Source organism: Delphinus delphis, chromosome 1 (genome assembly GCF_949987515.2).
Source record: "Delphinus delphis chromosome 1, mDelDel1.2, whole genome shotgun sequence".
Lineage (NCBI taxonomy): Eukaryota > Metazoa > Chordata > Mammalia > Artiodactyla > Delphinidae > Delphinus > Delphinus delphis.
In genome coordinates, this window is record NC_082683.1 from 20124214 (window position 1) to 20139674 (window position 15461).

General features: G+C 52.0%; 1 protein-coding gene across 1 annotated transcript; it reads right to left on the reverse strand.

The window, feature by feature from the left end:
• Nucleotides 1-782: 782 nt before the first annotated feature.
• Nucleotides 783-9738, reverse strand: SLC30A2 (solute carrier family 30 member 2). The gene is made up of 8 exons (XM_059999098.1): nt 9341-9738; nt 8461-8678; nt 7595-7741; nt 6770-6923; nt 5849-6023; nt 5013-5118; nt 2785-2919; nt 783-2296 (listed from the first exon to the last, which is right to left on the reverse strand). The coding sequence occupies exons 1-8, from the start codon at nt 9388-9390 to the stop codon at nt 2151-2153; spliced, it is 1131 nt and encodes a 376-aa protein (XP_059855081.1). The 5' UTR covers nt 9391-9738; the 3' UTR covers nt 783-2150.
• Nucleotides 9739-15461: the final 5723 nt, after the last annotated feature.

The window sequence follows — 15461 nt, forward strand, 5'->3', positions numbered from 1 at the left end:
AGGCCTCCCACGTCCATCCTCCTGTTTGACCTCTGGCCCCTGGATGACTCAGGTCATCCCCAGAGCCAGTCACAGCGTGGGATGCAGAGAAGGCTCTTTGGGGAGGCGTGGGGCTGCTATATTCTTGAGATGGAGGGGGGACTGGGAGTTTAAGGAGAGGGAAGACAGTCTGGCACTGAGTCAAGGACAGTTGTTGAGGAAGCACACAGCTGCAACCCAGGCAGCCTTCCCAGAGTGGGGAGGACTCCAAGTGCCAGGCCCAACTGAGGGAAAGAGACACCTTTTCCCTCCCCACTCACAGTTGCAGCACCCAGAATACTGAACTACCTTGGCATGGCCTTGCCTGTGGGCTGCCAGGCCCAAGGTCTCATACTGTACCAATATGCAGCCTAGAGCAGGTCCCCAGCCCCTGCTGTAGGGGGAGGCCTAGGGCTGTGGGACTTTGGGCAAGTGACTCAACCTCTCTGAGCCTCAGTTTTCTCATCTGTAAAAATGGAGGACAGCAATGACTGTCTCTTGAGAGGTGTGTAAGGACTTGGAATATAGCAAAGCCCAGGATCCAGGTTCCTGCGGCCTGCCATGGCTGGGGGGAGGGAGGAATTTGATTCCTAAGATTGGGGTGGAGTGGCGCTTCACCAGCAGTCACACACGCACACACACACACACACACACACACACACACACTTCCAAGCCAGCACAACTTCCCACAGACTTGAAGGGGCCGAAGAACCCTCAAACCTAGATCACAGCCAACCCTGGATGACAGTACTGGAAAGGCACAAACAGGTCGTTTCACAGATGGGAAGAGAGAGGCTCAGAGTGACCAACCCCTCCTCCTCCTGCTGTGGGTCAGGACAGAGTCAAGACAAACCCAGTGCTGCCCCCCGAGGCTGGGAAGCCCACCTGGCCCCTCAGGCCATCCTTCCAGAATGATGATAAAAGCACCCACTCTCCCACAACCACCATATGCTCAGCTGACTTTAGTTCCAGTCCTCACAACAACCCTGTGAGGTAGGTGTCAACATTCTTTGTCCGCAGACGAGAGGGGCGCTGACCTGCCTAAGGGCAGAGACAGACCACTAGATCAGAGCCACCTGATGACTGGGCATGCTGCCTCCTCTGTGAGACTGGGGACAGGTCCCCCGGCTTCATCTTGGAAATACAAGCCACCTCCTAATTCAGGAATCTTCACACACACCTCAGGAAGCCAGGGGTTCCTGTTCAGGTTGTACCCTCTGTGTCCTCCATCCCCAAGTTTTGAGCAGGCCAGGCCATACCGACAACAGAGCTGGCCCAACCATACCCAGTGTCAGGCTCCCCGACCCCGGGACACAATCAGGGCAAGAGGAGTGGCCCGGGGCCTGTGGGGCTGTTTGCGGGGGACCCAAGCTGAAACCTGTGCCCACCTCCACCTCTCCCGCCAGCACACCTTTGTGTTGGCACAGCTTCCTGGGCGTTGGCGAGGTGGGGGGAATAAAGAAAGAGGAAACCAGCAGGTCCTTACCTAGTCAGAAGCCCCCTACCTCCACGAAAAGGAAACATTTGGCTCTCAGTGAAATGACTCAGGCACAGATCAGCCTCAGGTGCCCCCTGGCTCCCCATCTCAGGGGAGACCCGTATGAGTGTGCAGAGTCCTCACAATTCCCCAACTCCCCATGGCCTCCTTGTAGCATATTGTTAGAGGCAGAGGAAGGGGGCTCTGTCCCAGGGCTTCTTTATGGATTCATAAGGCAAAGGCCAGACAGACTGAAAATGGGAAATGAGGCAGGCAGGTGAGGGGACAATGAGTCTCCCCTCTGTCACCCCTCACTATGCCCCACTGCCTTTCCAGAGGCTAGTGGTAGGGCGGCATTAGCTGAGGATGAGGCCCAAACCCTGCCCCACCGGGAACTGGAAGAGCGGGGTCACACCAGCTTTACACCTGCAGAGTTCCCATCCCGGGGCTGGCGGGAGTCAGATGGGGGAGACGGGGAAGAGCCCATTCCTGGAGTGGGACGAGCCTCCTCCACACTGAACATGGAGCAGCAGTCAGGAGAGTGACCTGGTTTATAACCCACCTGGGGTAGGCAGAGTCCTGGCTGGGCCTGGGGGACACTCAGTCCAGCCGTCGGCAGGCCTGTCCATGCCCCAGTTGGTGCCTGGCCAGGCAGTCAGTCCGAGGGACCCTGGCATGACTGACAGTCCTTCATGTCCTCAGAATAGTCCTCTATCTGGATGGTCACGGTGTGGAAGTGGAACCTACCCTGCAGGCAGGTCCTGGCTGCCTTCAGCACAGCCTGGGCGTCTGCATTCCCAGCTGGGGGCAGAGAGGACACATGAGGGGAGGCACCAGAGAGCCGATGACTCACTCCTGGGCCCTTAGGAATGATGAGGAGCCTCAGTCTCATATCCTACCCCCAGCAGAACAAGATAGGGGACGATGAACATCAAGAAACCCCCAGACTCACTCCTGTACCAGGCAACCCTCTGGTTCCCATACCTGGCACAACCCTGAAAGAGCAGGAAAAGCACTGGCTTTAAGGCTAGGAATCTTTCCTCTGCCACTGATTAGTTGTAAGAGCCTGGGCGAGTGACCTTATAACCCCCCACCCCCCAACCTCAGTTTCTTCATCTATAAATGGGACTGTGATGACCAAATGAAATAATGTATGTTAAGTACTCAGCATGGGGTCAGGTCCAATGCGTGGGCACTGCAAGCATCTGGGGTCATCTGGACCCATCAGGGATGGCCCCGGGCCTCCCGCTGCCTCTCTCTCACCCACCCCAAGTGTTCCCACTACTCACCGATGGCGACATGGACAGACAGGATAGGCTGGGCCACAGTCAGCGCCCAGATATGCAGGCTGTGCAGGGCTTCCACCCCCTCCACCGACAGCAGCAGATCCCGCACAGCCATGAAGTCCATGCCCCTGGGGGTCCCTGAGGATGGCAGGGACGGGGGCTGAAGGAAAGGGCGCCCTCCCACCCACGCTTGTTCCTGCTCCTCAAATGTCCCCTCACTCACACCTCCTTGGCCTGACGTTGCCCCCACCTCCCAAATGACCCCCATCATCTCACCCTATTGTATTTTCCTCTTCACACGTAACACTGTCAGAAATGATCTTATTTGTTAGTTTCTTGCTGTCTCTCCCTCTGAAGTGGAAACTATGCGAGCAGGACAATTGTTTGGTTTACCACCCTATCCTCAGTGCCTAGAACAGTGCCTAGTCCCACAGTATATGCTCTATTAAAAAAATTTTTTTTTGTCTTCAGCAAGTGGTGCTGGGAAAGTTGGACAGCTGCATGTAAGTCAATGAAGTTAGAACACACCCTTACACCATGCACAAAAATAAACTCAAAATGGCTTAAAGACTTAAACATAAGACGTTGACACCATAAAACTAATAGAAGACAGCATAGGCAAGACATATTCTGACATAAATCGTACCAATGTTTTCTCAGGTCAGTCTCCCAAGGCAACAGAAATAAAAACAAAAATAAACAAATGAGGGCTTCCCTGTGGCACAGTGGTTGAGAATCCGCCTGCCAGTGCAGAGGACACAGGTTCGAGCCCTGGTCTGGGAAGATCCCACATGCCACGGAGCAACTAAGCCTGTGCGCCACAACTACTGAGCCTGCGCTCTAGAGCCCACGAGCCACAACTACTGAGCCCACGTGCCACAACTACTGAAGCCCGCGCGCCTAGAGCCCGTGCTCCACAACAAGAGAAGCCACCGCAATGAGAAGCTCACACACTGCAAGGAAGAGTAGCCCCCGCTCGCCACAACTAGAGAAAGCCCGCGTGCAGCAACAAAGACCCAGTGCAGCCAAAAATAAATTAATTAAAACACAGAACAAAACAAAAAAAACCTACTTTAAAATAAATAAATAAATAAAATAAAATATGGCACAAATGATCCTATCTACAAAACAGAAACAGACTCACAGACATAGAGATCAGACTTGTGGTTGCCAAGGTGGCAGGGAGGGAGAGGAATGGACTGGGAGTTTGGGGTTGGTAGGTGCAAACTATCACATGTAGAATGGATAAACAAGGTCCTACTGTATAGCACGGGGAACTATATCTAATCTCCTGGGATAAACCATAATGGAAAAGAATATTAAAAAAGAATGTCTACATGTGTATAACTGAGTCACTTTGCTGTACAGCAGAGACTGGCACAACACTGTAAATCAACTATACTGCAAATAAAAAACTTTTTTTTTTTAAAGAAGGGAACCTGGGGATCCCTGCACCCACATAGGGAATCCTGATCATCACTTTCATCTGGGTCAGTCACATTCTTGGAGAAAAAGCTCTGACCTGCAGCCAAGCACTCCTGTTGACCCCAAATCAGGATCTAGACCAACCCTGACCACACAGAGACCTATGACCCAAGATCCTGAGCACAAGCAAGCTGGGTGAATGCGTGCGGTACCTCAGGGCAGACCATCTGCCACCAATCAAAGCCCTGCCACGTCCTCTGGAGGTGGGGTCCTCAGAAAGGAAGGCCTGAGCTGCAGTGGATTCCGCAGTCTTGTCCAACACCAACTGTCTTTTTCTGATCCTCAGTCTGCCCCGCCCCGACCCCACTGTGCAATGAGAAACACAAACCTCACCCCCCAAGGGAAGGCAAGTGGAGACTCAGGAAACATGAGGAAGGACTGGAGGGCCAGGTGCTACAGACACCAGCTGGAAGCCCCCTGCCTAGGCAGGGAGGACACATCCCAGCAGGGAGGAGGCACCCTTGGGGGTAAGAGGAAGGAAAGGACGATCCAGAGAACATTTCCAGAAACAAGCACACCTGAGGGCCCTGCTCAATGCCAAGATCAGCCCGGGGCCCCAGGAGGTTCTCCAACCTATGCCAGGCTCCAGACCATGGCCCCCCGCCAATGTGCTGGGCTGCACCCTACACCCAACACACACACACACACACACACACACACACACACACACACACACACACCCACCCCTGAACTTATATTAGAGCTGGAGAGCCAAGAGCAAAAAGGGAGCCCCAAGCCCAGGTTACCTTCCATCAGCACCAGGATCACATCTCTCAGGATGGTCAAGGTTGTCCCCAGGACGAGGATGGAGAAGAGGAAGGTGCAGATGGGGTCTATAAACTTGTACTCTGGCTACAGGAAAAGGGCAAGGCAGAGCTGGGGCTCACCACCCAACACCTTAGCCTCCCTTCTCTGCTCCCACCCAGCATTAAGTCACGGAGAGGGGCTCTCTCTGCAGGGTGGGCATGAACCTCACCCTGACCCTGCCTCCCAGTTCTCTACCTTTTATTCTGTGTCCAAAAGGACAGGCAGGACAGACCACAGTTTAGGATAAGGCACTGCACCTTCCCACCCCTCCTTGCCCAAGGGGCTGAGACACGGACGGAGCTAAATGGAATCTTAGGCACCATCTGGTCCAACATCCCCATTTTATAGATGGGGAAACAGAGGCTCAATTAGAGCAAGGGACCCACTCCACATCATGCGGCTGGCAAGGGGTGAACCAGGCTTCAAACCCAACCCTTGGCTCTTTCCACTACGCCACACTGCCTCTATATGATGGGCAATGCCCAGGCAGCACACAGTCCTGGGTTTTAATCTGGCTTCACAACTTACCAGCTGGGTGACGCTGTGCAAGTCCCTGAGCCTTTCTGAGCTGCAGAAAACACCACCACCTCCCCTTCAGGGTTGTTATCAAGATCAGAAGTGCTAACACTTACTGGGTGTTGGATAAATGTTCCTTCCCTCTCCTACCCTTTTGCCCAGAGCTGGGAGGGAGCTAGAATCTGGAAATGATTCTAGCTCCAGATGATCTAGCCTCCCTTCCCCACCCGGCCCACTTCCCTGTGTCCCCAGCTCTAACCTTGAAGTATAAAATAAAGGCTGCCACTAAAACGCCCAAGCTCTGCAGAAAGTCTCCAACCACATGGATAAAGGCAGCTCGGACACTGGGGTTCTCCTGCTGCTGGCTGGTGTCGTGGCTGTGCTCATGGCCATGGCTGTGTCCGTGGCCAGACTGGTGAAGAATCAATCCCATTCTACAGAAGTGGAGACAAGGCCAAGGGGCTCATTGAGGTAGCAGATAGAGGCTTCAAATCAGCCAGGTAGAGGCCCCCATCAGGACTGGCCTCCCCAGACTGCATGATCCCTTTGGCCACGTGAGGAGCCCAACCCACGTGGCCTTGGTTCAGAGTACCAACAGGAGAAGGGGCTCACTCCATCCAATGCCAGGCTGAATCTGGGCACAAAGATGCCCCAGTGCCAAGTCTCAGAGCAGGAAAGCCCCATAGAGGGGCCTTCACCATGTCACAGATGGTGAAGCTGAGGCCCAGAGAAGGAAGTGGCTTGCCCAAGGCCACTGAGCAAAGGTGAGAGAACCCAAAAGAGACCTCGGTGCCCTACACACCCTGCCTCTCACTGAGACCAATTTCAGGCACATCACCTTGAAAAAGGACTTGGATTCTGCCCCTAGGGACACCTGCTCCTGCAAGAACTAAACTCACCCCTCCCCATGACAGGTAAGAAGCCTCTCTGGTTATTCACTGACTTGTATGGGGTGGGAACTTGATGCTGCCCCAGGTTTACAGCTCCCGATGGCCTTGCCCTAGGCCTCAGGCAGGACCCAGGTGTTCCAGGTGCCAGAGCTCAGACCACTAGGGAAATTCTGATCCTGCGACCTATCCTGGAGTGCAGCACCTCCTCCTTCTAGCGAGGGCAGGCATGTAGGTATGCATGTGAGAAGTGGGAGGGGGAAAGACTCACAGGGAACCCAGGCCACACTCACATGATGTTCACGACCACAGCACAGCCCGACGTGATCAGCATGGTCTCCTTCTCGAGCTCATAGTCCCCAGAGATCAGCCGTTCCACCGCCAGGTACACCAGTACCCCGGTCACGACCCAGATGGACAGCACAGAGATCAGGGCGCCCAGGATCTCTGAGGAAGAACCCGGCCCCCAATACCAATCTTAGCGTGGGGCCCTAAGGCTAAGGAGCCCCCTCCTCGTCCCCACAAAGTCTGGGCCTGGGTCCGACTGGGCTCTGCTGGAGCTATGGCTGGTGTGGTTGCACCTTACCCCACCACTCATACATCTGGGAACATCTGAGCTAGAAGAAACTCAAGAAATCATCTGGGTCAACCCTTACTGTTGAAGCTGACTCATTAAAATATATACCCATTGCTCAGCTGGCAAACTAAGGCTTCTGAGGAACAGAGGCTGGGCCATCTGCCACCAAGAGGAAAATGACAATGCAGCGCAGAGATGAACTTCAAAAGGCTTTGCTGAACTTCCCCTCCCCCTAGAGCTGATCCATGGAGTTATGTGCAGAGTTAATGCACAGTCATTTATTCTTGAAGTCTGGCCACTTCATTTCTTAGGAAGGTGGACTCTCCTCCCCTGCAGGGTGGGAATTCCCAGAGGAACAGGGGACCAGGGCTAGCCCATCAGACTGGGAGCTCCCAAAGGACAGAAGCCAAGGTTAACATCCTCTTCCCCCACCCAAATCACCCTCCTGGCCTTACTCAGGGACCCAGTGCACCCACCTAAGAACCTGATCTTGACCTACCCCCTCTCCCAACTCCAACCCCATCCCAACCAGGGCCCTTACCAGCTCGATGCCAGCCGAAGTTCATGGTCTTGGTGGCTGGCCGGGAAGACATCCACAGGGAGAAGAGGCTGATGAGCATGCTGGCGAAGTCAGTGAGCAGGTGGGCTGCGTCTGTCATGATCGCCAAACTATGTGCCAGGTACCCACCTGCAGGGGCAGGGCCAAGAGGGTGGAGGGTTCTTATCAGTTCCCCAAGGAGCCAACTTCCCACAGTGTGTGTGCAGCAGGAAAACCATGAGCTCTGGAGAAAGACAATGGATTCCAGACCTCTGCACCATTAGCTGTGTCACCACGGGCAAGTGACTTACTTTCTCTGAGCCTCAACTTCTACCATCTGTGAAATGGGATTAGCAAAATCTACGTAGAGGGTGAACGTGAAAATTGAGTTCAAATTGGGCCTGTAGGGGAATTCCCTGGCGGTGCAGTAGTTAGGACTCCCCGCTTTCACTGCGTCCTCGGAATGGATTCAATCCCTGGTCGGGGAACTAAGATCCCACAAGCCGCATGGCATGGCCAAAAACAAAAAACAAAAACAAAAAACAAAAATGGGCCTGGAAAGCATAGCAGGCACTCAGTAAATGCTCCTTCCTTCTAGGCACTCAGGTCTTCCCTGACCTACTAGTTGTGTGTGATCTTGGGCAAGCTCCTAAACCTTATGGTGCCTCAGTTTCATCATCTGTAAAATAAGGAGACTAACAGCACCCATATGCCAGTGCAAGGTTGTTGTGAGGATTACATGAGACAGTGTGCATATAAAATATGGAGCTCTTAGTATTAATACTACAGGAACATCCAGGAGAAAAGCCTTTTGGATCATCCAAACTACCCATGTGCCAATTTCATTTAATTAGCAAAAAAGTCCTTACCAACGACTTCCCCAATCATGAACAACAGGCAGAAGGCACAGGCCACACAGAGCTGGCGCCACGCCCTCTTCTTCTTGAGGTCGCAGTCACTGCCAGGACCCGTCTGGGCATGACAGTAATGGTTGCTCTTGGTAGCCAGCTCAACGGTCTGCAAGTCCAGGCCAGGTGAAGACAGAGGAATCCTGCCAGCCCCATCCTGCCACAGAGATCTGTAAGACCTGTCCAAGGAGGAAGGGTGAGGGGAGGCTCAGCTCTGAGATGGGAGCAAAGAAGGCTGACTCCAGTCTTACCTCTCTGCGGGGCCTGGTTGTTCCCATGTGCCCATTTGGAAGAAGAGCTTAAGGATACTCCAAGCTCGACAGATTCTGCGGAGTGACCAGAAGCCCCTCTTTGCAGGGGGTGCTGGGGAACAACCAGTTCAGGAGTCTTGGCTCGGCGTGTTCCCTCCTCCCCCATCCCTCCCAGGGCCTGGAGGAGGCAAAGACCTTGGGAACTGGCCAAAGGGCTGGGCCGGTCCAGCCGAGCGCGGAGAAGGAGGAGAGTTTACACTCAGGGAGAAGAGCAGATCTCCCCTTCTCACGGTCTGGGGACACCGGGCCTCCCAGGGCGGGGCTGCCCCCGGGCAAAGTGCTGGCCCCGGGGCAAGGCTCCAGGCACGCACTCCCCACTAACCCGTCAGGATCTGTGCTCAGCCACAAGAGGGGAGGGATGATCCCCGTGCCCAGGCTCCATTTCCCCTTTCCTTCCTTCACCTCATCCCACCCCTCCCGTGTGGTCCCAGTTCAAGCCGCCGTCCAAACCAACCACTGGCAGGATAGCAAATGAGGAGGTGGGTCTGATGCCACTCAAATTCCCGCCCCTCCCCAGACTCTCGCCTTACCCGGCTCCAAGCCTGGCGTCTAACAGATGCTTCCTCTCGGTGGCCTCCATGCCGTCTCGCGCGCCCTGCCGTGTACTCCCTGGAAGTTGCGCGCGGGACGCTCCGCGGCGCGCACTCACCTGCCGGCAGGGCACTGCGCGCCTTTCCCGCCGCCCCGGCGCGTGAGCCCCTCGCCCGCCCGCTCTGCCGCGAGTTCGCTCCCGCCTGGCCGTGCCGAGACTGCCGAGGGGTCGTCCCGCTGTTGCTACCGCTGCTGCCCCCACTACGTCAGCCGTGGCGCCCCGCTCCCGCTGGCTTTACCCGGTCCCCGCTACCCCGTGTGAAGCGCGCGCGTCGTGTGCAAAAGCCCGCAGGGAAGGGGGAGGGGGCAGCTGGCGGCAAAGGGCCCCGGCATTGACCCCTAGAACCCCGTCCCCTGCGCCCCCGGGGCCCAAGGAGCCCACCTGGCCTGCGACACAAAGCCTAACCGCTCCCCTCCGCCCCCGCTCTGCTGCTTGGTGTTTCCGAGTTGGGACTAGTCTGCGCCGCCTTCCCCGGCTCGGCGCGGGGTGTGTCCCACCGAGAAGTTCTCGGGCCCCGCCTTGTAGAAATCCGCTGTGGGTCCCCTGAGAGCAGAAGTGTGGCTCCTAAACTCAGAATAAGGGCTCCGAGGCTGGGGTTGTGGCTTGCCCTCAGGAAACCACTGATCGGTTTCCACTCTCAGGCTGCAGACGCCCGAGACCCCCATGTTCTTCCGCTCAGGCCAGGGGGCTCCTGCGGGCGGGGTATGCCTGCCCTCAGGCTGGGGCGGCAGCCCTCCTTAAGACTGGTTGGCACTGACTAATGCATCCTCGCCACTGAAGCAGCGCCGGTTCCTCCCGTCTTGCGCGCTCGGATTAGATCTGGGGTGGCCGTCTTTATCTCCACCGCTGCACAGAGCAGGGTCGCGCTTCAGCAGCAGTCGCCATCTAGACAGAGCTGACACCACTACCCACACCATCCTTTCTCCACTGCCCCGCAGCAGTTCCCAGGAGCCCCAGGACGGTGCCATGCGTAGTGTTCCGCCGGTGGAAGCCGGCCGGCCCTTCCTGCCGGCTTGATGCCCCCATCCAGTTGAAGCTTCGCCGTCCCCCGGCGGTTGGGTGGGAGGAGGGGCAGGGGCCTCTGATAGGCCCTCTACCTAAAAAGAGCTTTGGGCTGGGGACCTCCCTGGCCAGTCACCCCATCATCAAGGGCCCTGGGGACCTTAGCTTGGCTATGGCCCTTCACAGAGACAAGAGACTAGGGTGTAAGCCCCTATCCCACACCCCTGGGGACAAGGAGGGGCTCCTTCAGTGTCTCCCCGACAGGAGTCATCTTGTTAGGAAACTAAGTGCAAGGAGCGAGGATGGCAGCGGCATGCCTGCCTAGATTGGGTCCCCACTGAGTACCTTTCCACCTGCTCTGGACTGAGTGTGGACAACTTTTACCGCAGGCTTCCTGGTTTTCCTGTATACTCTTAGAACCAGCAAGCTCAGCGTTACCTGGAGAAGGTGTTAGAATGCAGGTTCCAGGTCCCCGCATCAGACCAACTGAATCAGAATCTCTGGATGTAGACCCTAGGAATCGACATATTTACAAATTCTCAGGGGATTTTCCGCACAGTAAAGTCTGAGGACCTCTACATAAGCTTTTATCATCTCAGACATATACTCACCTGATCTCCCCACTAGATTTTAAGCTCTTTGAGAGCTGGGATGTATTTTATACTTCTATTACAATTTAGTTTAGCTCTGAGCACCTACTGAGCACTTAGTTAAAAGCCTGTGAATTGGATTGAAATAAAGAAGTACATAAATATAGAGCTGGTCACTTAGTCAGGTGAGAGTAAGTGAGGCAGGTGCAGCTCGCAGGGGTTTCTTGCTGGGCCATCTCAGTCGTGTTGTAGTTTCCAGCTGCCCTGTGCTCAGATTAATCTTATAATTTATTTGAGGGCAAAACATTTATGCTTTAAAAAAGTGTGTCATCTATGTCCCTCTCGTTCCCTTTAATGCAAAGCACATTGTAAATTCTCAATATGTGGCGATTTACAAATTGGATCCAGACACATATATTCATTTTATAAAAATTTTATGCCAAATTTCCCTTAAATTAATACTTTTCTAGGATGCATTTTAATTGATTTGCAAGAGTTTGACTAATTAGTTAAGACTTTGATATACTGAAAAACTGCTCCACTTGTATTCTATTCGCAGATCCCCAGAAGGTCCTCTGCTCATGACCTAGCAAGTTGCAGACCTCAACAATTTTATTCTAAAGATGTAGATTCCCCTATAAAGAAAAAAAATGTTTCCTGCCATTCCAGTTCTACAAGGATCAAGCCATTAGCTACTACAGTCGGCCACTGAGGAGAATTCAGGATGGAGAAAAAATAAGAAGTATTCTGGGCTTTGGATATACTGGCCCCTAGGTAGTTAAGATGCACATGTAATGAAAATTTTTAATGATGCCGGATTCTTGCATCTTCCCTTACATAGGAAAGCACTAAAATCATTAACTTGAGATGTCTGTTTTTTGTGATTAGCAGACTACATATTTTTCTCAGCAAAAAAAAATTCATATATATCCTGGTTCCTCCCTTACCTCTTCGGAGCAGCTGCTTAGTAAGGACCCCAAATAAAACATAACTCACAACTTTTGTGTTGTGCATTTTTATCTTGGTCAACACCTACATTCTACAATGAATCTGATTCTGTAGGTCTGGGGAGGGGGTCTGGGAACCTATATTGTTTAAACTTCTGAGTTGAATGCTATTGTGAAATTATTGTTCATTTTTTATGGTATAAATGCTTATGATTTTGAAAAGAACCTTTATCTAAAGTATTGAAGGATAAAAGGGCATGATATCTGGGATTTGCCTTAAAATAATCCCAGTGTGGGGAGGGAGTAATGACGGAGAAGAAACAAGTGTCTGTAACTGTTGAAACTGAGTGATGAGTATGGAGGGTATGTTCTAATATTCCCTCTACTTTTCCATAAGTTTGAAATTTCCCAGAATTAAAGGTTTAAGGGACAATAACCCTCTGGTGATTCTAAAGCAGCAGCCTATGGAACCATATTCAAGGTTCATGGACTAACCCTCTGCAACCAGTTTCCTTACAGCATGATCTTAAAAGAAACTTGTTGATCAAGAACCCTTCATACCACCCGTAAGTGTTCTGGTTTGTGTGGCAAAGTAGAGATTCCCTTATCTGCAAAGAACGGGTATCTCCCTGGAATTCAAATTTCTGACTACAGAGCCTTGACTGCCCTCCCTCCTCCCTCTGATAAGTGACAAGATAGTGGATGGACATGCCTATCTCACATGTGATCAGTAACCCGGAGAAGAAATCTGGAGCCAGAATGTGGACAGGTTGTAATCCTGATTCTTGTGATTTCAAGGTGATGAAAGCTTCTAACTTTCCGGCCTCAAATTCCTTCAGTCTTCTATAGGAGGATAATTTAGGACTATGAAGAAAAGCAAGTGTGCGATTGTTAAAAAAAGGATAGTGGTGGGACTTCCCTGGTGGTCCAGTAGAAAAACAAAAAAAAGGACAGTGGCTACCTCCAAGCAGGAGGAGGGAGACACGTGATGCGTTTCTTGGGTTTGATAAAGTTCTTTTCCTTTTCCTTTTTCTTTTTTGGCTGCACTGTGCAGCATGAGGCATATTAGTTCCCCAACCAGGGATCAAACCCGTGTCCCCTGCAGTGGAAGCTCGGAGTCTTAACCACTGGACTGCCAGGGAAGTCCCTATTATTATTATTTTTTTTTTAGTTGAAGTATAATTGGTTTACAGTGTTCAGGATGTACAGCAAAGTGATTCAGTTAAACATATAATGTTCCTTTTCTTGACCTGCTAAGTAACAGCACAGGATTTCACTATACAGTAGTTTATTTAACTCTAAAATTAGTTCTGTGCACTTGTGTGTATGTAATATGTTACACAATTTTTTTTAAAAAATTTAAGCTTCAGAATTTAAGGACTAGAAATGAAAACAAAATCTGATTACCTGAAATTCAAAGTTAAGGACTGAGTTAGCCTTGGAAAAACTCCCAGAAGTGAAAATGGACAGAGGTGTGAGGGTTTAAAACATTTTTGTAAAGTGAATTCCATAGAATGCTAGTTCTGGAGGATGTCATGTAAATGAATAAGTTGGGAAATGCTGGGTTATATAGTCAATCCACCAAGAAATATTAAGAGCTTTAAAGATCAGATGGTATTCCAAATACCGTGAACTCGATGGACCAGTAATTTGGCTAAAGTTAAACAGCTTTCATTATGGCAGGACTGCTCAGAGCCCTTAAGTTGCTACTGAGTTCTGAATGTCGAAAAGTTGGGACAGACTCTGCAGTGTTCCTCAGATTTCTAAATCCGAGGTGTCTCAGACCCAATTAATGCACCACCTCAGATTCGCTCAGCTGCACCTCTCTCCTAGCCCCTTGGCCCCTTGTTCATGGAGAGCCTGGATGCTACTTCAGCCGCGGTCATCGCCTCATCCGCTAGCACGGGTGGCTGTCTTGGCCTTCCCTGGAGTAAATCTGGGCTCCAGCAGAGCCTCCATGGTGACCACTGCTGCGGGGGCAGCAGTAGCTCTAGCACCCCTGCCGTTAGCCCTGACAGGTTTTTGTTTTGGTTTTTTTTCTTTTTTGTAATGTGAGTGTCCGACTTGAGCTTTGACTGCCATCCATTTCAAAAGAGGCAACCACTTCAGGGCTATCTCTAATAAACACCTCGCCAGCCACAGCACTAGATAGAGAGCCAGGCCTTATCTCCCCACTGAGGCTCCTTTGTTTTGGAGATCTTAGTTGATTTTGCTAACTGACCATTTGAGCCATTCGCTTTTTTTCCACTTCCCACGCTTTAAATTCCCTCTCTTATGTTCTAAATTCACCAATAAAGAGTGAGCTTTTGAAACCCTAGGCCCCCACCCTAGACCCCAATAAAAGCGGAACCCAGGCTCTTGCTTTCTCCCTCCCTCTCTCCACCCGTGAACTCACTGCATGGCCCCAGGGATGCTATGTAATTTGCAGATCTTGTAAGTAATAAACCTTTATTTTTTCAGAATTTCCTGATGGTTAGTACTTAAGGGCATCTTGAAATCATAATAAGAACTACAAGGGCCAGTCTAACCACAACATTGGTTGCTGATAGGCTGAGACTGACACAAAACACACACCCAACCCCACTGCCCCCCCCCCCCCCGAGGCTCTGCTCCACCCACCACCTGCAGGGTCAGCTGACAGGTGCCTTCTAGCTTCCCCGGCAGCTGCCCAAAGGGCCAAGTGATGCAGTGGAAGAGCAAGGGCATTAACTCTCCGGGAGGCAAACTCCAGTCCTGGGAGATGGGAGGTGGAAGAAGCCAGCAGACAGGTCTCTCCCTTCTTCCCTCTCATGAACTGTTTGAGGCGGGTTGTTCTTTGTAACCTGCTAGAAGCATCTCGCTTGGCTGAGCAAGCAGCCAGGGGTCTCCTGGTGGAGCTGTGGCCAGCTGGGTAACGCGATACTTTGTATTTGCTTCCCTCCTTTCCTGACTTGCTTCCACTTCCTTTCACTCTGGCTGCCCTAGGAATGTAGCTGAACTCAAGTGTTTACTCTTTGCCTCAGGCTCTGTTTTCTTGAGAGCCAGGAAATAAGGCATTGAACCCTTTTCTGGAGGGTCCTCTCAGGGCCAGTTTTCCACACAGTTCTCATTGGGAAATGCGGGTTTAAAGGACAACTTCTTCGGTGGGATAGAAACCTTGGCTTGCCGTCACTGCCTTCTTCCTGCTGCACTCTTCCTATCAGGCCTTCTGTCCGTCTACCCTGAACTGTCCTCTGAAAAAAAGGCTGAATGAAACCCCAGCTCTTTTGGTAATAAAGGGAAGAAAGCGCTGTGCATTTATTGAAACAACATGGAACACGAACTCAGTCGCTGTCCCTTATGTCAGGAATAGACACTGAAATACAGCACCTTATCCTTTCCTAGGTCTGTGAGTGCTACGGAGCCCCTCCCACCAAGGAGAGGAAGTGGGTGGCTGTATCAACCTGGCTTCTTTCGCTTCTTTACAACAATCGTCCATCACACGATGACCAGGCATTATCATACAAAAGTTCCTTTACAAAAAGCACCAAATTGGCATACG